Genomic DNA, 22,341 nt, shown 5'->3' with positions numbered 1-22,341 from the left:
GAATGCCAGTGACTTTTTATGATTCTGTTGTAAAACGCCAACTTAATTTAATTATATTATATTATTAAAAACTCTAATCAGAGTACATAGTAATAATCAAATAGCATATAAAATGTGTTTTTCTTAAAATAAAGGTATTACGAATTATCTCGTAGTTGGCTTATGTAACAGAAAGCTCTTCGCTAAAGCCAAACTACGAGTTAATTCGTGCACAGACACGATTCGTCCTGTCACTTCGCTACAGCCAATCGGAGATGTGCGTCTAAATTCATTAGTAATAAATCGGATATAGAGGCGAGCACATCACATTTACGTCTTTTTTGAGAGTGTTATTTTTTATTTATTTTTATAATCAAATTATAAATATCCCAAAATGGATAAGAAAAGACCACTGACTAAAAAACAACTTGATTACTACACTAATCTAAGTGATTCAGAATCTGACAAAATTTTTGGTGAGGATGGGGGAGTTTATTTGGCAGCGAAATGGTCCTGTTACTGTATGTAAATGGAAAGACAAACGAGAAGTCCTTACCATTTCAAACATGCACGTTGTTGAAATGGTAGAGGTGTTCAATCGCAATGGAAAATGTTCGACGAAACCGAATATAATTCGAGATTATAATCATGGAACGTCTGGCATTGACGATCAGATCAAATGCTATCGTACTACACAGCTCTAAGAAAGACTATTAGATGGCTCAAAAAGGTTGCATTACATATTATAGAAATATATATACATAATGCACACAAACTCTTTCAAAAAGCAACTTCTTCTAAAATAAAACTTATGCTTCTCTATAAGCTAACTTATGCTTCTCTTTTTCTCTAAAATAAAACTTATGCTTCTCATTATGACGAATGCTTCTCTAAACTAAAAGTTTAGAGAAGCATTCGTCAAAGCGTTGATTGGAGAAGAGATTCAACCAGTTTCAAAAAAAATTAAATTGCAGAAGCTTCACTATTTACAGAGTATCCCATCTACTCAGAAAAAACAACATCCGACAAAGCCATGTCGAATTTGTACCAAAGCTAAAAAACGCCGAGAAACGCGTTATTTCTGTCCAATCTGTCTTGAGAAGCCAGCCCTTTGCGTAGAAGATTGTTTTAAAAATTATCACAAACTATAAAAATATCGTTTTGCTTTTGATTTTGAATAAACATTTTATAATATTTTCTGTTCGTTTAAATTTATATTTTTGTTTTATAAATTATCACAAACAATAAAAATATTGTTTTGCTTTTGATTTTGAATAAACTTTTTATGATTATATTTTCTGTTCATTAATTAATAAATGTTCTGTTCATGTAAGCCAAACTTGATTTTTTGTTCTTGCCCCTGAAGCTATCTATTCATATTTACACTGATATACTACGAATTACATCGTAGCTGCACAAATATGGCAAGGAAACAAACTACGATATAACTCGTAGGTGGCGTCCTAGGCAGAAACGGTAACTACGAGTCATCTGCGGAGATGGCAAGATCAATCGTGTTAAGAAGCTGAAATATTTTTTCGTTCTTCGAGGTAAGCATTAAATTCTATTATCCAACTTCAATAGTATAAATATTTCTAAATGACAGTTTGTGCTTTTAAATTATATCTCACAAATTCCCATATTTTTCCATTATCAAAGATAATGTTTACTTAAATTTTATATTTTTTTTTATATTCACGCGAGTAAACTTGCAGGCGTTGGGACTTGTTGTATTTAATATTATAGGAATATCCTGCTCCTCTCTTTTATATAATTTATTTATCACGTATTAAAAACATACGTGATAAATAAATTTTCAATGGCAGGTTAAAGTGTTCTGCTTTCTGTCTCGTAAGTCTCTGATTTACATGTTACAGAATTTTTATTTGTCATCTCAAAAAACATGGATGGAACAGCCGAAAATTACGAAAACACCTGCCCGAAATTTCTCCCTCTCTATATTAGTTCATTCTTGGATTTACTTTTTCCAACCATGGAATGGTCCGACGAGGATATTGTTCTGGACATCGGATGCGGTCCAGGAAAAACCACCAAAAATATTCTCTTACCGAAATGCCCAAAAGTAAAGAAAATCGTAGCAATCGACGTCATACCGAATTACATCGAGTACGCCAGAAAAACATTTTTCGACCAGAAAATAGAATATAAGACTCAAGATATCATTCAAAGGTAAGTAAAATTTTTCTGTATATTTGTAAGTACAGTATCTAAATGAAACCGTGTAAACAATAAAATGAATTAAAATAACTTAAATGTAATCACGTTGATTATTCCCGAATTGCCCATGTCCAGTTATTCTATGAAATTAACGTTATTTTTCTAACAGAAAGTAAGATATTTAAAAGCATTTTTTTTATAAATAAGTAGCCGTGAATTCGGAAAAATAATAGATTAAGTAAAGGTAGTATGTTTAAATAAAAAGACACAAAGATAAACAATGTAGTATATATGTCGAAAAAAAATAAGTTCTTATAATTGTTAATTACGAAACACAATATAGCGCTTTGACGATCACTTGGCTTTCTTTTCCAAAGAAAGCCAAGTGATCGTCAAAGCGCTACATTGCGTTTCGTAATTAACAAGAATTAAGCGCGACACGGTTTCGAGTCATTAATTAAGTTCTTATAATAAAGTTATAATATAATACAGGCATGGGCAAATGCGGCTCTTTTTGAGTTACATGCGGCTCTTGCTGAAAGTGTTAATTTCTGTTTTATTATTATTTTTATATTTTATAATTTCGTGAAAATATGTTTATAAAAAAATTCAATATTTGTTTTATATTATATTTATATTATATAATAAAACCGCTCGTCTTACCATACTATCCGCCACGACACTACAGAACTGCGTCTCCCATGCATTTTGCAAAACCTACCTTTTGGCTCCCAACGAACTCTTGCTTGCCCACCCCTGATATAATAGACAATCTATAATATCTTGTATCTATCATTAAAGACGCTAAGTGTGAGATAAGCAGAGGGTCAAGGGGAAAACCTCGCTGACAACTTACGCTGCACGGGTTGGTAAAACCCGACCTCGTTGTCGTTGGATGGCTAGGAGGGCAAAAAGTGAGTGGGGAGGTGCGTCAGTAAGCCGACAGGCGTCCTTACTTTGACAGGAAACAGATTTGACAAATAACAATAGATGTTTATTAACTAACAAAAGCGAACATACACTAAAGATACACATAAAATAAAGGTATACAGATAATTACTGATAAAATGCGGAAAAAATATCCCTATCGCTAATCGCGCTCTAACCAATAAATTAGTCACGGGCCTAACCTCGAGTGGGAGAGAGTTTACAAAGTCGATATACCTTGATAGGTGGTCTGATGACAGTATGCGACGACCTCCTGGACTATGGAAGCTGGAATCAGTCTTATGTCCGGGACTGGAGACACTGGATTCAGACCTTCCTAGATGATCGCTCCCTTTCCAGAGCCGATCAGGTTTTTTTATACAATCGTTGTTGGCATTGAGCCAGTCTATTATTCAATGTTCGATGACTAATTTGCTGACTCGTGATGACTGTGACTTTGGTTTTCTCTTTCTGATCTGATCGCGATGTGTAATCGACATCCGATCGATTTCCTATCGAACTTGCGGTTCATGAACCCCCTTTAAACTCTCGAATTTATGCCTTCAAAACCTGCGGGCTCACACTAAGCGAGGACTCGATGTATTTGAAAAATAGATTTTAATTGAAGATGTAAAATATAATTTGAACTTTACCATTTTCAGGTTCGATTTAAAAGAAATTGGAAAATATGACAAAGTCGTGTCTTTCTACGCCTTGCATTTTGTGAATGATTTTAAGAAGTTGTTTTCTGCTATTTCCTCGTTAATGAAGCCAGGAGGATATTTCTTCTTCGTTCTTATTACAAAATGTCCTCTGTTTTCCATCATACGAGAGCTAAGTAAGAACCAGGAATGGATGAAGTATATAAAGGTATTCATACTTTTGTATAAAATTAGTATAAAATTCGTTATTACAACTACTTCGACTAGAAAGTGGTTTGAGTCATTCGGTGCTCTCCTGTAATGTTTTCTTGGTGTGAGTTTTTGTTATTTGACTAAACGATGCAGTATATTTGGGGTGTATCGTGTGATACCATCGGGGAATAGCAATGCTTATTTGGCTTCAATTTTCAAATTACTGTTACTGTCGTCTGAACGTCTCTTTGTTTTTCGTCAATCTGGAAAGCAGAGTTAGATACTTGAAAACTGAGACTAGATATGGTAAGGTTAAAAACCAGACACCCGATTAACTATGTACGAACTGTCGATTTGGCCAGATTTCACGTAAATTTATAAAATTAAAAGAGGATTAAAAATTGCAGCTCGGCATTGTGACTATGTCACAATAAATAATTACTCGTTTATATATATCTTTAGATGAAAAGCCCTGCTGGTGCTGCAAAGTCAGTTTGTCCCTCTCTGTTTATATTAGTGTCTTGTCATGATCCTTCCTTCGTATCGTTTTCTATTAATACGCATATTTTGAATCATTCTGGTCTGGATTTTTACTTTTATAATTCGACTCTAATGCATTTAAATTATATTATTGAATTCCACAAAGGATAAAATACGGTATAAAAGAAAATTTATGTATAATTACAGGCCGATGAGATTCTTGCTCCTTTTGTATTGAACCAGAGCTGTAAGGACCTAGAAACTGAATTTAATAATAATCTTTCAAAGTTTAATTTGAGAGTAACAAAAAGTAAACTGGAAGTTAAGGACGTGACATTTTCTGACGAAAATAACTTTTTAGGTAAATTTTTTACATTTTTTAAAATGATCTTTAATGTTAATTATATTTCATTAGAATTTTTTAGTTATAAATATAATTACAAAAACCACCTCGCTGTATATTTATGTATACGTTCATAAAGGACATAAGAAAAAACAAGAATTGCCCCTCTTATGATTTCGTTTGTTCTTTCTTTCAATTTCACAAAATTTAGGTATTTTGTAAAAGTAAATGCATTCGAACAGTCTTACACTAAATTTTCTGTAGTCAGCAAGCGATGAAAAGTCTTCTTTAGATCTGCTTTAAGACATATTCAAGAATTTTGGAAGACTGTCTTTTAGGGCAGATTTCGCTTGTTTATACACGTGTTTATAATTTACTTTCACGAAGATAGTTGAAGACAGCACAAGCAGAAACAAACCTGTTTAAAAAACACCATTTTATTGAGTAAATGGGTTGGTTAGTTGAACTAAAACTCGATTTGCTTCTTCCCTCCTTATACAAAATCGTTTCGCCGCACTTGACTGGCTGCAATTTGGAAAAATTATAGACTTATAAATTCCTGTCATTGGTCCGTCCGTCTTTCTTTAATCTCGAGAACGGAGTTAAGAAGATGAAATCCGAGAAAGGATATAGAAACAGTAGTGGCAGCATGTCCCAATTAAATACATACAAATTTCCGATGCTTACCAAAAGTCATATTCTTTCAATTCAAAATTTCCCGGTGAAAAGTGTTAAATAGATGAACGGCAAGACTGTTTTTAACGGAAAAGCATAATGTACAGTACAAGGGCAAGTCACTACTAATTTGAAGTGGTGAGCCCACATTTTGAATCAAATACATTAAAAATTGAAGTCCGGCATTGTGACGATGTCAAAATAAATAATTTCTCCTTCGTTTAAGAATCTTAATCGTGTTTATTTCAATTATAATAATTACTTTGATTATCAAAAAACAACTCTACTAAACCCAATTCATCGTAATAGCAAAGACAACCCCTGTTGTATGCTATCGGGCTAATAACGGCTATAATAATAAGGTGAATGATGTTACCTATGGTAGCGAACATGGCGGCTCGTCTCCGATTCCAGCAAACAGAAGAAACAGTAGAGACGCAGATTCTAACCTAACCTAACCTATTCTAATAAATTACCATAATTTTTGCCAACCAAATTATTAGAATAGGTTAGATTAGGTTAGAACGTGAGTCCCCACTATTTCAGAGACGAGCCGCCATGTTCGCTACCATAGGTAACGTTGATAATAATAATAATAATAATAATAAAATAATAATAATAACGGCTCGGACGTCGCCCGGGTTAACAAGGTCCGCGTTCGTGGGTTAGGCAGAGGTTCACGTTCGAAAAATAGGCCACAGTCTCCCCTGGTTACCGGTGGCGAAAGCAGCACCGGCCCAAGCATGGCTACTGCAATGCCCTCAACAGATGTAAGGAACCAACCCAGCCTTGGTGTTTCTGTGGCAATGCATCCACAGACCACAAAGGCTGGAAAACCACGCCAACGGATGAAATGGACAGTAGAAATGAACGAGTTTATCATCCGTACTTACTACACGATCACAAAACTCGAAACAAACATGACAGCATACAGACAACAACTACACCATAGATTCACACAACAGTATCCTCATCTCACTGTCACCGAACAAAGGGTTGTTGATCAAAAAAAGAACAATTATACACAACAACCTTATTCCACAAACAACACTTGAACTTATCAAACAACAGGTTGCTGATCAAATACATCAACAGACAGAAACATCTAACATTAATGAAGATCATGTAACCTGTCAGGATAATCTAGCAACAAGCATTGATAATAACACACATACAACAATTACCACTAATGATACTACAGACACTTCCTCATCCATCACTGATAACATAGACATGGATTTAGTTAATACGCTCTCACTTATATTTCAGGAAACACTCACTAAATATACAGGCACAGATCCCACACAACGACCACGAATACCAAAAATCAACACGTCAAAGGAAGTAGGAAAAACACTAAATTATGTAAACACTCACTTAATACCACACTACATTCATTCAATTTCTACACTCGCAGACATTCATACATTAGTTTATGCTGGGGCAGTCACAGTAGTGACACACCATGGACTGAAAGTACAATCACAGACAAATACACAGAAAACACAATTCTATCACAAGCCTGCCTGGCAGAGAAGAATAGAAATACAAATAAATGACATTAGACAGCAATTAGGCAGACTGACACAATACACTAAAAACAACATAACACCCAAATTAAGGAAACAGCTCAAAAACATTTTCAAGAAAATAAAAACACACACAAAACACGAACATCACAACACACACATTACAGAATACATTGATACACTAAAACAAAAACTTGCTGCCAAAGCACGTAGACTCAAACGATACAAAACATGTACACTACGAAAACAACAAAATAAATTATTTACAAACAATGAAAAACTCTTTTACAGACAAATTAATAACAAAGCAAACACTGATACACAGCACAGTGGCACACCAACAGAAGAAGAACTCACAACATATTGGTCTTCTCTTTGGTCCAGTGCTGTCACGCACAATGCTGAAGCAGGCTGGATCGAGGAGGAGAACAAAAACTTACACAACATACCAACTATGCCCTGTGTTGAAATAGACATACATGATTTCCAATACACTGTTAACAGAACACACAACTGGAAGACACCTGGTGTAGACAACATTCACAATTTCTGGTACAAAAAGTTTACATCACTGCACCAGGAACTAGCTAAACACCTAACACACATCATCATCAATCCACAAGACATGCCAAATTTTCTTACTCAGGGCATCACCTACATGAAACCTAAAAACAACAATACCACAGACCCCACACAATACAGACCAATTACATGTCTTCTAACACTCTACAAATTATTGACATCCTGTATCGCAAACAAAATATACAAACATGTTGAAGAACACGACATTCTAACGGAACAACAAAAAGGTTGCCGTAGAAATCACAGGGGATGCAAAGAACAGTTACTCATAGATTCAGTCATTCTACGGCAAGCACACAAACAACACAGAAACATACACATGGCATATATAGACTACAGAAAAGCATTCGACAGCGTTCCACACAGTTGGCTGCTACATATTCTACACATGTACAAAATACATCCATCACTCATTGCATTCTTTCAAAACACTATGCAGCACTGGAGAACAACACTACATCTCAGGGTTAGTAACACTTCCATACAAACAAAGCAGAATCTAGAAAAATGTACATGGATGAGATAAAACTTTACGCATCCACACAAAAACAATTAGATCAACTCCTACAAATCACACATTCATATACCAAGGACATACAAATGGAATTTGGCCTAGATAAATGCAAAACAGTTCACATAGAAAAAGAAATCCTGAAGAAAGAAGATTTTGCACTTGGAAATAGAGACGTTATTGAATCCATGGAAGAGGGCGAGTTCTACAAGTATTTAGGATTCCAACAGGCCAAACTAACAGAACATACACAAATAAAGCAAAGATTAATTAAAGAATACCAAAGTAGGTTAAATGCTATTCTCAGAACACAGTTAAATGCAAAACACACAGTTAAAGCAATAAACACATATGTCATTCCAGTACTCACATATTCTTTTGAAGTTATACTTTGGACTCACACAGATCTCGAGCAACTCCAAAGGAAAACAAGAACTACACTTACTAAGCATAAACAACATCATCCTAAATCCGCCACAGAAAGACTAACCCTTTCACGTAAAGATGGCGGACGTGGCCTGATTGACATAGTTAACCTTCACTACAAACAAATACAGTCACTGCGAGAGTTTTTCTACAAAAAACAAGAAACATCACAATTACATAAAGCAGTAACTCTAGCAGACTCAAATAACACACCATTAAACTTACATTCACATCATATGGACACAACACAACATATAAAAAGCATAGACACCATTAAGCAATCGTGGGCTCGAAAGGCACTCCATGGCAGGCATCCTTATGATCTGGCCCAGGATTTTGTTGACAAAACTGCGTCAAACAGCTGGTTAGCTCGGGGATGCCTCTTTGGGGAGACGAAAGGATTCATGATCGCCATACAGGATCAGGTCATAAATACTAAAAACTACAGAAAACACATACTCAAAGATACAACACTCACAAATGACACATGCAGAAAATGTCACATTATGCCAGAAACTATACAACACATCACATCTGGTTGCAAGCTCATGGCACAGACAGATTATTTACACAGACATAATCAAGTAGCAAATATAATACACCAAGAGCTTGCAAAGAAACACAAATTAGTAGACATCCACAAACCATACTACAAATGAACATTCCACAGACAGTATTAGAAAACAACACGCACAAAATGTACTACGACAGAGCCATAATCACAGATAAAACAATTTATCACAACAGAACAGACATCATACTCATTGACAAACACAATAAAATCACATACATTATAGACATATCCATTCCAAACACTCACAATATACAAAACGCATGCACTGAAAAAATTAGCAAGTACACAGAACTCGCCCAGGAAATAAGGCATCTGTGGAGGATGAATAGGGTGCTTATTGTACCTGTCATTCTCTCCTTTACAGGTGTCATACCAGACACACAACACAAAAGCCTGGGCACATTACAATTGAATAGAAACACATACATCACACTACAGAAGGCCACTATATTGAATACATGTCATATTGTGAGAAAATTCCTGAATACTGAGACACACACACTGATACACATCTTTAATTTCTGTTTTGGTTAGTATGCCTTGAATTTGGTCCGGCATAGTACACAGCCACCGGTGTTAACCGAGTATATCTCACTTAACCCAACATAATAATAATAATCTAAATTATTTAATTAAAAATTTTAATTATTAAATTTAGTAAGAGATAGCGCCTAACGCCTCCCTCTAATATCAAATTAGTTGATAATTTATTATTATTATAGCTCTAATTATCTTTATCTTTATTCTATTTGACATTTTGCTCTTATATTTAACCTTCTAAACCAGTGATTTTTAAACTTTTTATATTCGCGGCCCACCAAATATTTCATAATTTTTCGTGACCCCCATTTTTTAAATAATAATTTATATTTAATAATTTATCTATAATAAATTGTTTTTTTATTATTGCTTTATTTTTTATATAATAAATGTAAATCATAACTTTATTATTTCATTATCTATTTAAATAACATTCAAACTTCACAATTAAACACGACAACTCGTTAATTTTTAACAGAAAAATAAGAAACATGTCGATGCTAAAACTAAACTAAAACGCCCACTTGTCGTAAGGATTTTGCATATCTTTTGCAAAAATATTTAAATTTTCAAAGCCTACTACTAAGCCTACTATTTTCTAATTATTTTTAAAATTCCAAGCGTTAATAGTTTCTTAGAATTGCTTTGGAATAAAAGAAGTAAATACTGCGGTGTAAGTAGCATATTTGCATTTATTTCTTCTGTACTAATAAAGTTGTATGTAGGAAGAAATAAAAAATAAATGAATAAAACTAAACAGGAAAACTTTATCTTTTTTATTTTATTTTCAATACGATATTCGGTTATACATCAATTTTCTTTTTATTATATTCTGAAGGAAATTTTGCATAATTTGGCGGCTCCCCGGCAAACTTATTATGGACCCCCAGGAGGCCGCGGCCCCCCTGTTAGGAATCACTGTTCTAAACAATACAATTGACGACGTCATTATTTTGATTAGAATGTTTAGTGAAAATGTTCACATAGTTTCTCTTCGGTAAACTGATTAATGCACGATTTAAGTGTTAAACGAACTCAGTAAAATAAACCAGAAAAATAATCCTCAAAATTTTTCACAACATGATTTTAATGAAGTAACAGGAGACGAAAGGAAAAATAATCTACAAAGCCAATAAATGTTCGATATAAATTTTCGAAAATATAAAGTAAAATATTTCGATATTAAATTATTATTAAATATATTTAACTAAAATTTAATTTGTGAATGTTGAATTCTAAATATTATTATAACTTCTATATTACGACTCTCGTGTATAGAGCCAACCTGGTAATTCGACAATGAATATTCGTGAATGGATTTTATTGTGTATTCATGATTTTACAATTCGTACGATATTGTTACCATTAAATGATGTGGCTTTTTAACTTGAAACTTCTCAAGCATTTGGATGCACCTCGTTACTACATTCGTATTGTTCGCAATTTATTGCCAATTTCATACGGTGACACACAGTAACGCTAAATTAATTACACACACAAATTCATATTAACAATCAATTAATTTTCATTTTACTTAATCTGCAATTTTTTCCCCTAGATTTAAATTTTAGTGTATTACCAAAAGTAATTTTCGAGGAAATGGAACCAGAAGTTAAGCACCGCCTTTTGAAGCAGGCCAAGCCAATAATGCTCAAATATGGTAATCGAGAGTCGGATGGTCAAATTTCATTCCCTTACGAATTTTTGCAAGTGTTCGGAGTGAAGAAAATGTAATGAAACACACAAGTACAATTTTTATTTCATGTTATTTGTACAGCGACTCTATCACGTTTCATGCTGTTACAAGAGTCGATTAATTAATAAGTATTGTTTTCGGGAAAAATTAGTTTGGGAGAAGTAAAATAATGTGACCCGTTTTATAAAATAATAAAAATAATGTTTTAATCAAAAGTATTCATTTTCATCCAAAAATAAACACATTCAGTCACACATTTGCTCAACCGTTGAATAATTCAGGGGTGTATTCAGGGGTGGAGTGCTTATGGTGCAGCAGTACACATTGCATTGATAGTGCATGGCTTTTAATGGTAGCAGCAGTGACCGTAAACGTCCGGCTGCAATTTTAACTATATATTATGGTGCATTCATGGTCTTCGCAATGTTCAGGAAACGGAACCGCTTGGCCCCTGGTGGGACTAATAATCTTAATTTTTATTATTTTTGCCCAAGCAACGCCGGGCTCATCTGCTAGTTACATATATATCAATAATTAATCTTCAAGTATTTCAATAAATTTTATAAGCTGTAGTTTTTAAAATTACAAAGTAATAATAGTAGTAAATTCGTAATTGTATAAAGTTCACACATTCTTTTTTTGTAAACACGAATTAAGTGCATGAAAACATTAATTTGTCAACATCATATAATCATATAGGACATTATTATTACTCTGATGTACGGTACTCATTAATCTTTCAGTGCCCGATAACGAATGTCTCATTCGTTATAAAGGTAAAAATTCCACAAGTAACAGAATTTTTTATAGGCCAAAATGGGATCATACATGAAAGTGTATGTAATTGATACTGACACACGCTTGTTGCGTAACGATACAGCCGTGTATTGATAGACACTCTCTCAATACACAATATACCTCTCCAGAGACATAGATAGAGCGAGAGACACAAATCTCTAATTGTTGTAAAATTTACGAAGTTCCACGAATTTGGCATCCAAAGTTATTCATTAATTAATTAATTGTTTAGATCGTAAATAATGTAATTTAAATTTGTTTTAAATGTTCCAATCCTGATATTTAAACGGGAAAGATTACAATTGAACTAGAGGCTATTATTTACAATTCAAGTATCGTGTCGATTAGAAAACGTTAATGCATTTCAGGTCATTATTGTTACAATTTCGTCAGAACGTTCCGTTAAACAAACAGGAGACAATTTTAATAATTACCAAAACTTTTATAAAAATCAGAAATTAAATATTTTATTACTATACATCCACAAGAGCCGAATTATCGGGCTAGAGTTGGCTATAATAAATAAATAATTAATAAGACAATTTGGCACTAGAGCTTGGCGTTAGGCGCCATCTCTTACTGAACTTAATAATTATAATTAAATTAAATAAATAATTTTAATAATTTGGAACTGGAGGAAAAGAAATCGGCCCGAAGCGGGACTCGAACCCGCAACTTCTGCTATCCGTGCAGACACGTTACCAGTTACGCTACCCGGACCTTCAGTCCGATCGCCTCCTCCAGTATATATAAGCTAACATGACGACCATCGACGGTCATTACAATGCCGGCTGGGGACACATCAAGTGCCCACCTCCTCCCAAGGCACTCAACCAGCCAATGTGTCCCACTCCTAAAAGAGAGGAGTAACGGCGAAAAAAGTAAGAGCCAACGTTTAGACGGGTTCGGTTTTTCCATGCATTTTAAAGCAATAAATTTAAGTCGGCGGTACGAGCTGTACGTCAACAGCACAGAATTGTGACAGGTAATATTGGTCACGGTCTGAATGTCTACCAACACCTGTGAATTTCGGCTTACAGGAAAGCTTTCTGTACGAGTGGTAACAGAACGGAGAAAGTTAAGAATCGAACAGCGCAAAAGCGATTCACTCAACTAGCGAGTAATATTAAGAAAACACACATTCATTAATGACTGTCGCTATCATATAAATGGATAACAAAGGAATAACTTATCTGTCAATTAACTAAATTAACGTGCGAGTATCGAGACAGATATTAATTAACGCGAAAAGTATGTCCTTGTGATGTGAACCCTAGCTGAACAATTTCTATGGTTCCTTATAAAATGCTTCTTTTTACCTTCATTACATATTCAACAGAGAACGTTCTTGTATCTTCGAGACAGAGCACGGTTCTAAAACGTATCCAAAGAGGGAAGCGGCAAGCACACAAACAGACAAATTTAGGACAGGAACCCCTTCCTTCTCGAGGGCTCCTTTTCTATTTTCTGTCCGTTATCTCATCACCAATCATTGAGTCTTGACCAAATTTGGTAAAATCGGCCGAGCAGCTTGTTCGTTTCCTAATCCGGGAAATTTTGCTAATTTCCCTAAATGAATCGAAACCCAAATGAAGATATAAACAGAAGCGAAGTTTACGGTAAAAACTTATAAACTTCCTTGTTGAATTTTACTTTTCATTATTTACTTTTAATCCAAAAGCAAGTTCTGGTTGTTAGAGAATTACTACGCGGAACACGAAGGTTCAGAGAAAAAGAATAAAAAGATAGAAAATTTGTTGACAGTGGAACACAGGTTTATATAAGATTTCCTGTTGATAATACAAACCAATTGGTCTTGGTCTCTCGTCATTTTACAGATGTTATCTTACCTGTTTCTACTGAGGACAACGAGTGATTGCAATGGATCACTCCCAGCAAACAAGATAAAATTTCTGTGGTGCATACGGTTGATCTATTGAATTTGTGATTAATAGAAATTGATTCTATCACACAAAGTAAATTTCACACATGCCGAGATGATTTATTTTTATTATTCTTAATCAAACTTCCATTTATTAAAAAATAATCATATAAAATACTTTTCCTTTACGTTCCTAAAATCTTTTTATATAAATACTTTTATTATAATACTTTTTATACCCCTAAATACTTTTTATATAAAATATAAAAATTACAAATAAAAAATAATAATGATATAAAAACTTATTGTTTTCACGTTAAATAAAATCTAAATGCGGTGGAACTTCGCTTAACGAGCATTCATTCCAGGGTCTTACTCGTAATGTGAAACACTCGTTAAGCGAAAAACAATTTTTTCCATAGAAATTTCGTAAATACAATATTGTGTTCCACGCCAAAAAATATATTCAAATATTTTATGTATAACGTTTATTCGAAGAAAATTATACAAAAACGTCGTTAAGAAGCGTGAATCATCAACCTTTCTTTTAGCGCAGAATGAACCAACCTGAAATGCGAATTCGATTTGCAGAAACAAACAAACAAACAAAAAAAATCACAGATAATATGTTTAATAAACACACCAAACGATATGCCAAATTCTTGGGCTACGTAAAGGCTATACTTAAATAATAAAAATTAATTAATCTGACTAGAGGTAGGCAGTCATGATTCCATCTCGTACTAAATTTAATAATTATAAATACTTAATTTTTAATTCAGACGTTTCTAAAATTTAATTTGAAGTTGGTCATTAAATTTAAAACGAGATTGTACCATAACTGCCTATGTTTAGTCACATTAATTAATTTCTAATATTTAATTATAGTCTTTACTAGCTCAAGAATTTGGCATATCGTTTGGCGTGTTTATTATATAACAGGCTACCGTTGTTGATGTTTATACGTTATATGTGTTGGAAATAGTTTGGAAAAATGTATGATCACAAGCGAAACTAAGATGCTAGCTGAACGAGTTCTAGATGGAGCAATCCGGGACTTCCCCTCACCTAGCCACTCGTTATGCGAAAAATTCGCTTGTTAAATTACTTGGTTGTTTGATAACTGTAGAGAACACTTTCATAAAGGTTTCACCATTTCCACGACAAACGACATTTTCATTAACGACACAATACCTATTAATTTGCATATTTCCACGAGAAAACATTACTAATACGTCATACTTATTAATTTTCATATTTACACATAAACACATTCCACCGTCTGATTGATAAATTTATATAATTCAACACACGATATTAGACAGTTTCCTCTGTTAACATCATCACTAAATGCCCTAATTCGAGATTACCGGAAGCGCCGCCATTTTGGCACCATAGGTAAATTTAACTCATTTGATATATTATATGGAAAATTATTCGTATACTTCTAATAAATATTATAAGTCTAACAAATTTCCATTAAATAGTAAATTGATATTTGATTGAATAAATGCTGTTTACTGATTAGAAATTTCATCAGAAGTTGTTAATAATTTAAACATATATTAAGCAGAAGTAATATAAACAAGTAAAACGGCAAAGCGGTATTGACAACACTATGTCTCCCAGACCCACTAGTAAGCGGGATCACTTTGACGCTTAAGGCGAGTCTCGTTCTCAATCTCCAATCCTTCGTATCGCTGGTTTTGAGAGCGATCTTTCGAACTTCGCCGGCCTCGGCCCACGTCCACTTCTTTTTCGGGGTTTACATGTAGGTTGTCGAAATCGTCCACGACGAATTTTCAGTGAAATTTACCTATCCAATTTCGAAATTTCTCTCCGTTGCGTCTCGCACCGGGTTGAATTTTTGTCGATGCTTAACAAAAATTTCTCGTATTGAAAAAATAATCGTGGCTATCGTATCGTCCGAAATTGTTTTTATTTTGCACAGACAGACAGACAGACAGACAAAATAAACTTTATTTCTCCCGACACCGCTAGGCACAGTCAGGGTAGAAAGACATGGAATATAGTGGTGTTACATTCTGAGCAATAGAACCGACAATGTGAATGATAATGAAATAAAAATAAAAATAAAAAAAACAAAAAAAAACAAAAACGCGAAAATATACATTAACTAAAAAAACATGTCAGTAAATGAGTCAATGTTTTTGACAATTATAATGACCGTAAAACAGCCTAAACAGAATCCGCTTATAAACAGAGGACCAGGTGACAAACACTGAACAGACCTTATGCAGCAACTTACTCACAGTAAGTATATAGGGGTTCCTGAGCTCAGATAAAACAGATGGAATCGCCCGTAGAACGTAGGCCAGAATGAGGGCATAGCGCAGATTTGCGCAGCAACCAACACAAAAGAACATAGTAGGCTAGTAGAAGTTCATGAAAGGTCTTTGGCGATACAATAAAGCTAAAACAGTAAAACAATAATTAGTGTATTAATGTTCTGATGAAGTAAAGTTTAACCATTCGTTGAAAAAGAGAAAAAGTACTTTTTACTTGACACAAGGTGTTCTGGCTTACATGGCCAACTCAGGTTGTCTTCTTCTATGTAGATCTTGAGTTCGCGTCTTATGTCTTCCAATATCGGGCACGATAACAGATAATGTTTAACCCCGTCACGCACCCCACAGATAGGACAACAGTCAGTGTCACTATGCCGAAACCTATACAGGTAGACGTTAAATTTTTCGTGCTCTGTAAGCAGTTGAGAACTGCGGTGTTCAGGGTGAAGCCACTTCCACTTGAGCCGTCTTTCGACGTCTGGAAAAAATTGTCGAGTGATATGCGATTCCGGAGTTTGCTCCCATTCTTCTTGTCACCTGACAACAGTCTGATGCCACAGGAGTTCTTTTAGTCTTGAAACCGGGAGTTGACTGTATGCCGGAATGATGTCCGTGAGCATGGTTTTTGTACGAGCAAGCATGTCTGCACGTTCGTTGCCCTTTAATCCATTTGATGTAAAATTTGTTACTAGACTGGTTGGCAGAAGACAAAGTCTCTCTTGCAATGGGATGAGTGGTATCCTTATTGGTTAGAACTTGGACAGTAGCCTTGCTATCCGAAAGAATAGAGATATTACAATTATTAAACTTTGTGTTACAGAATTCGATGGCTTTGTAAACAGCAAACACTTCGGCTTGGAACACTGAGCACTCTGGGTGTAAGAGGAAGGTGTCATGGTGAATTTCATTGTTACATACATAAACCAGAAATGCACAAGCAGTACCCTGATTGGTCTTAGACCAGTCAGTATAGACTTCAATTGTAGTCGAACAGTCCCGGGATCCAAGGCCTCTTCTGAGAGCAGGATGGGGCAAGTCCGCAAAAGAACTGTTTGTCTCATAGCAGGACGCATCAAATGTGGTATCTGAAATGTTGATGCACTTACCACGGGAGAGAAGAAACCTTCCCGTGCAGTATTGGAGTTGTTGAAGGATAGGTGGCTTTCCGGCAAGAATAGGTAAGGCGACATTGGAGACTGTACGGTAACACCGTGTCAAGCGCAAGAGCGCAAGGCGCTGAGCTGATCTGAGTCGGCGGTGGTTGTGTGAATGAAAGGCCGCCTCGCCCCAGACAGCCGAAGCATAGCAGATAATAGGAACGAATACACAGTCATAAATTGCATTGACAGCCTCGTATCCCAGTCCCCAACTGTTTCTGGCGACACGAAGAAGATTGTTGAAGATAAGATTTGTCCGCTTAGTAATATACACAATGTGCTGTTTCCATGTGAGCTTGTTATCGAAGACCACTCCAAGAAAAGCAAGATGATTTACTATCTTAATCGAGGAGTTTCCAAAGTGAACACAGGGAACCCGCCGGTATAAACTCGTTGATCTAAGGGCTGAAAAAACAATACCCTTCGTTTTGGCAGTGTTAAAGATTAGTTTGTTGTGAACTCCCCACTCATTTACTTTTATAAGAATGTCATTGGCGATAGTCTCAATCATGCGCCTGGATCTGGCCGGAAAAATGAAAAAAGCATCGTCGGCATAAGCAAAAACTCGACACTGATGCCCAAAGTCCAAACGGAGAAAAGTGTCAAAAAAAATTATCCAAAACAGGGGGCCACAGATAGAGCCCTGAGGGCACCCTCGTTGCAGATCTTTGGAAAAGAGGTGTTGACCCACTGTGATCGTGGCCTGCCTGTCTTTGAGGTAATCTTTCACTATGTAAAACAGATTTCTGGGACAGCCATTATCGCTGAGTCTGCGTAAGATCTGTGGCCACCATGCTGAATTAAAAGCATTCTTCAGATCTAAACTTATCCCAAACACATAAGCATTCTCTGCAAGTAGTTGTTTAATGTGGTTCTTTAAATTTATGATGGCATCGATGGTTCCTCTCTGCCGTCTGAACCCGTATTGGGCACAGTGAAAGAGCCTTCTTGACTCCCAGAACCAGTAAATTCTGTTAGATAAGAGCTTATCAAGAACTTTGCCCAAAGAGGACAACAAAGAAATGTTGCGCATGTTAATCAGTGTCAATGGTTCCCCGCGTTTTTTGGGAATGATGATAACCCGTGCGCACTTCCACGGACGAGGAAAGATGCCCTTTTGCAAGCAGATATTGAAGATCTCCAAGCGCAGATCTGGTCGTACTTTCCAGATCTCTTGAACAATATTAGCACTTAACTGATCTATACCAACAGCCTTCTTCTTTGGCATCTTGGCAAATAATATATATGTATTAATAAATATAAAACAAAAACAAATTATATTTCGGAAGTTAGTTTTAATATAAAATTATAACGACTAGCGCCATCTGCTTTGAGAAAGTTCGGATGCTGAAACGAGATATCTTGGGTCAATTAATTAATCAAGGTCAGTACGTGGCGACCTTGCGGGGAATAACACGGGACAGGTATATGGGTTTTTGTTCGATTTTTCGCAACGTTCGCATTTCCAACTTCCCAACGAGCAACGCATGCGCACTACTGCCTATTTGTAGAGAGTGTCGTCATTTTGAATTTTATTTTGATTCGGTTCTCGGTCCCGTGTATCTACAAGTCTGGTTTTTCATGTGCGCATGATTTTGCCATATAATACTCTGTGCGAAATTGCAACTTCTGACATGTACTCCTTCATATCTCTAATCTGGTAACACAGCAGGCAGTACGATTTTATAAACAACACATAGTCTTGTCAATTATTCCGATAATTTCAGCAAAAGAAAACGTAGTTTAAAATTTTTCGATCAATCTTCTTATCAGTTCGTCTTTTTTTCATTTATTTATCAATTATTGTTCACAGGAAAGTTTATCTGAATAAAAAAGCAGTTTGTCAGCCTCTAACATCTCCAATGTTTTTCTCCTCAATCCCCCTTCTCTTAATATTAGCAGTGTGTTGGCGGCTTGCACTTATTCGTTTTCCCTCTCTTGCGATTGCTGTAAGAAAAAATATTCTTAAGACAAAATTAAAAGTTTCTATTAATTTTAGTTTTTAATTTCCTTAGAATTCTTACGCTTAAATACAAATATATTTCTAATCTATATATATAATCGAAACGAGTTGATGATGATGATAATAATAACAATAATAATAATAATCAGCAAACAGCCCAAATGGTCAGAGGTTGAAATTTGAAATTTGGTGCACAGTTAGAGTACGTCACGAGAACGCACGCTGAGAAAGGATTTTTCGAAATTCCTCCCCACGGGGGAGAGGGACAGGACTAACTCTTAACACTTCCATCAATGATGGAAGTGTTACGTAACAATGGAAGTGTTAAGAGAAAGCGACGTGCAAGATTTATGGGCTCTAAAAAAAAGAAAAGAAAAAGAGTAATATGTTAGAACACATTCGGTTTTCAAATTTAAACAAATTAGTTCGGTTTTTCTTTAGAACATTCGATGGAAATCGAACGATAAATTAAGAACACGTCGTAAAAATCGAACAATATTAGAACATTCGATTTTCAAATTCGATCTTTCTTTAGAAATACTTAGTTCGTTGATGAAATTACTCTTTTTCTTTTGTGACTATAACGTAATAATCTCAATCTTCGCTATTGTTACTTTTGCCGGAGCAACGCCGGGCCTACCTGCTAGCATTTTATATGTAAAATTTTTATATATCTCAAAAACGTTCTGAACATTATTGAGGATAGAAATGTTTGATAAATTTCAACAAATTTCTTTTTTTAACTGGCGAGTAACTTCTGAAATTAATTTTTAAGTTATAGCCATTGCTGAGTATGTCACTGTTAGAACAATTTATTTTTATAATTTCCAAAATATAGTTCACAAATTTCATAAATATGAAATTTTATTTCTTTTTTCGTTGTAATAAAGTGTGTTATAAACGTAAACATATTATAATACGAGTAAAATAAATGAAAAATGTAATTTTATTTTATAAATATTAGAACGATTTAATGAATAGAAGAAAACTACGAATAATCTCTTTCAGCTTAATATTAAAATTATGTGTACAGAGACACGTAATATTTTTTGTGAAAACATATGTAACTTTAATAATAATTCTTAATGCTTATTCAAATATGGCAAACATCGTGATATTATAATATATATAATTTTTTTATTCTTGATTCTTTTGCATTTAATTAAATTTCATTTTTCTACAGGAGCACCTTTAGAACTTCCCACTTCGCGAAATCGATGTTTTTCTTGTGCATTCAGAAAAAAATTAGGGAATACACTGAATATTGTTTTGTAGGAGCTTTTTCTTCACATAGCACAAATAGGTTTCTGTTACACAGCTGCGAAAATGCCCCTCATTTGTTGCCAAGTGATATTACTCGGGAATTTCGATAGTTAATATCACTGCCAATATATTCTTCGGAACTACTTTCGCCCTGTCCATATCTGGTGTTCATAGCTTCACTGCATACCCTATTTGGGGTATAGAAAATTTCAGCAATGATATTTTTTGAATTTAGCGGCTTGAGCTTGTAATCTTGTTTTTGCCTTCGCTCGCTTTTTCTCATCATTTTCTTTCGTGTTCTTGTTTGTAGAAAGACTGATCATTCCTGCACTAAGCTGTACTTACATTGACGAATCAGAGATAATTACATCGGGTTGGATGAATGATTGCCGTTCATTTTCAATGCTTTTTCTAAAATATATTCATAGGGTAATAATTATGCCTTTGTGTCCTCTATCGTAATTTAAAGTTTATCTTGTATACTAGTACTTTTTTATTTAGTGCAAGTGCCCCAGTTATCCTGATCTAACTGCAATGCTGCTTCAAGTAGTTTTTTCACAAGCATTACTTCATTACAAAGACATAATTATATCATTATAAAAACACATTGTAAAAATACAAAGTATTAGACAATACGAAAACGAATTCATCTCTTTTCCTCGGTCCTATATCACCATCAAAGGAACACGATCCACACAGCGGAGTCGACCTTTCTTCGCAGGCTACTTTCCCTGCCTATAGTCAAGAAACGTTATACCTGATTTACATTAACGTACGTAAGGAAAGTAGCCTACAAAGAAAGGTCGACTCCGCTGTGTGGATCATGTTCCTGTGATGTCGAAAGAGGACGAAAGAGAAGACAAGAATTCGTATTCGTATTGTCTGTAGTACTCTGTATTTTTATAATTATATAACGTCCTGGACGTTTAGAATTTTTGGTTAATGTTACCCTAGGATCCAAAATGGCGGCCGGGGAAATTGTTCCCTACTTCGAGACTGCGACAGGGAAAAAATTTTCCCTGCATTCAAGATGGCCGCGGTTCCGGCCGCCATATTAAATTTCTCTGCAGACTCCGCGGATTTTTTAACCGAAATAAACAATAAAAAACAACAAAAAGAGGAGTTTTTTACTCACTTTTCGATTGATCGATATTCTGAGTATGATCTCCTCTTTGGGAGTCGACGAAATTTTTCGAATGGCTGACTGTTCTATGTTCGACCGCTACTCTTTCTATGTTGTCAATATGCATATATCCTTTCCATTCGTCCGTTATTATCGTACTGCCGAAATTCACGTATTTATAAACGATCCGATTCACAGTGTTTTCTGATCTGTCGTTCACCTGACATATGAAGCAATTCTTATCTTCATCGCAATGAATGCAAACGGACTCGGTCGGCTGTATGCTTAATTTTACAGCAAAATTCGATGCGTTATCGATACGGGGAGACAAACCTAACTCCGAAAAGTCGTCTTCCATTAACTTGTAGAAATCACAAAAAGTGCATCTCGACCAAAATTCGTCGTTGCAACTCAAATCGGCAAAACTAGTCATTATCGAACAATTGGCAATAAACTAAACGCGGGGAGGTAAGGAGAGGAAAAAAACACGGTTTTTCCTTAATTTCTGATTACTTGGTTCTCTAACTTTTAGGATTAAATTGTAATAAAAGA

At 35.0% G+C, this 22,341-nt stretch overlaps 1 protein-coding gene across 1 annotated transcript in view; it reads left to right on the top strand.

The window, feature by feature from the left end:
- The window catches only part of LOC136980899 (uncharacterized), a 33,221-nt gene extending 21,612 nt beyond the window's left edge, over positions 1-11,609 (top strand). Inside the window, exons 6-9 of the mRNA XM_067277102.1 lie at positions 1,857-2,169; positions 3,747-3,954; positions 4,626-4,779; positions 11,157-11,609. Of these exons, the coding sequence (XP_067133203.1) occupies positions 1,857-2,169; positions 3,747-3,954; positions 4,626-4,779; positions 11,157-11,332 (851 nt within the window). The 3' untranslated portion in view covers positions 11,333-11,609. The remainder of the gene's footprint in view (positions 1-1,856; positions 2,170-3,746; positions 3,955-4,625; positions 4,780-11,156) is intronic.
- Positions 11,610-22,341: the final 10,732 nt, after the last annotated feature.

Source organism: Centruroides vittatus, unplaced genomic scaffold, assembly GCF_030686945.1.
Source record: "Centruroides vittatus isolate TY-2023 unplaced genomic scaffold, ASM3068694v2 contig_732, whole genome shotgun sequence".
In the NCBI taxonomy this organism is placed as follows: Eukaryota; Metazoa; Arthropoda; class Arachnida; order Scorpiones; family Buthidae; genus Centruroides; species Centruroides vittatus.
Note: the sequence above shows the minus strand (reverse complement) of the source record. Positions and strands in the feature narration are given on the sequence as shown.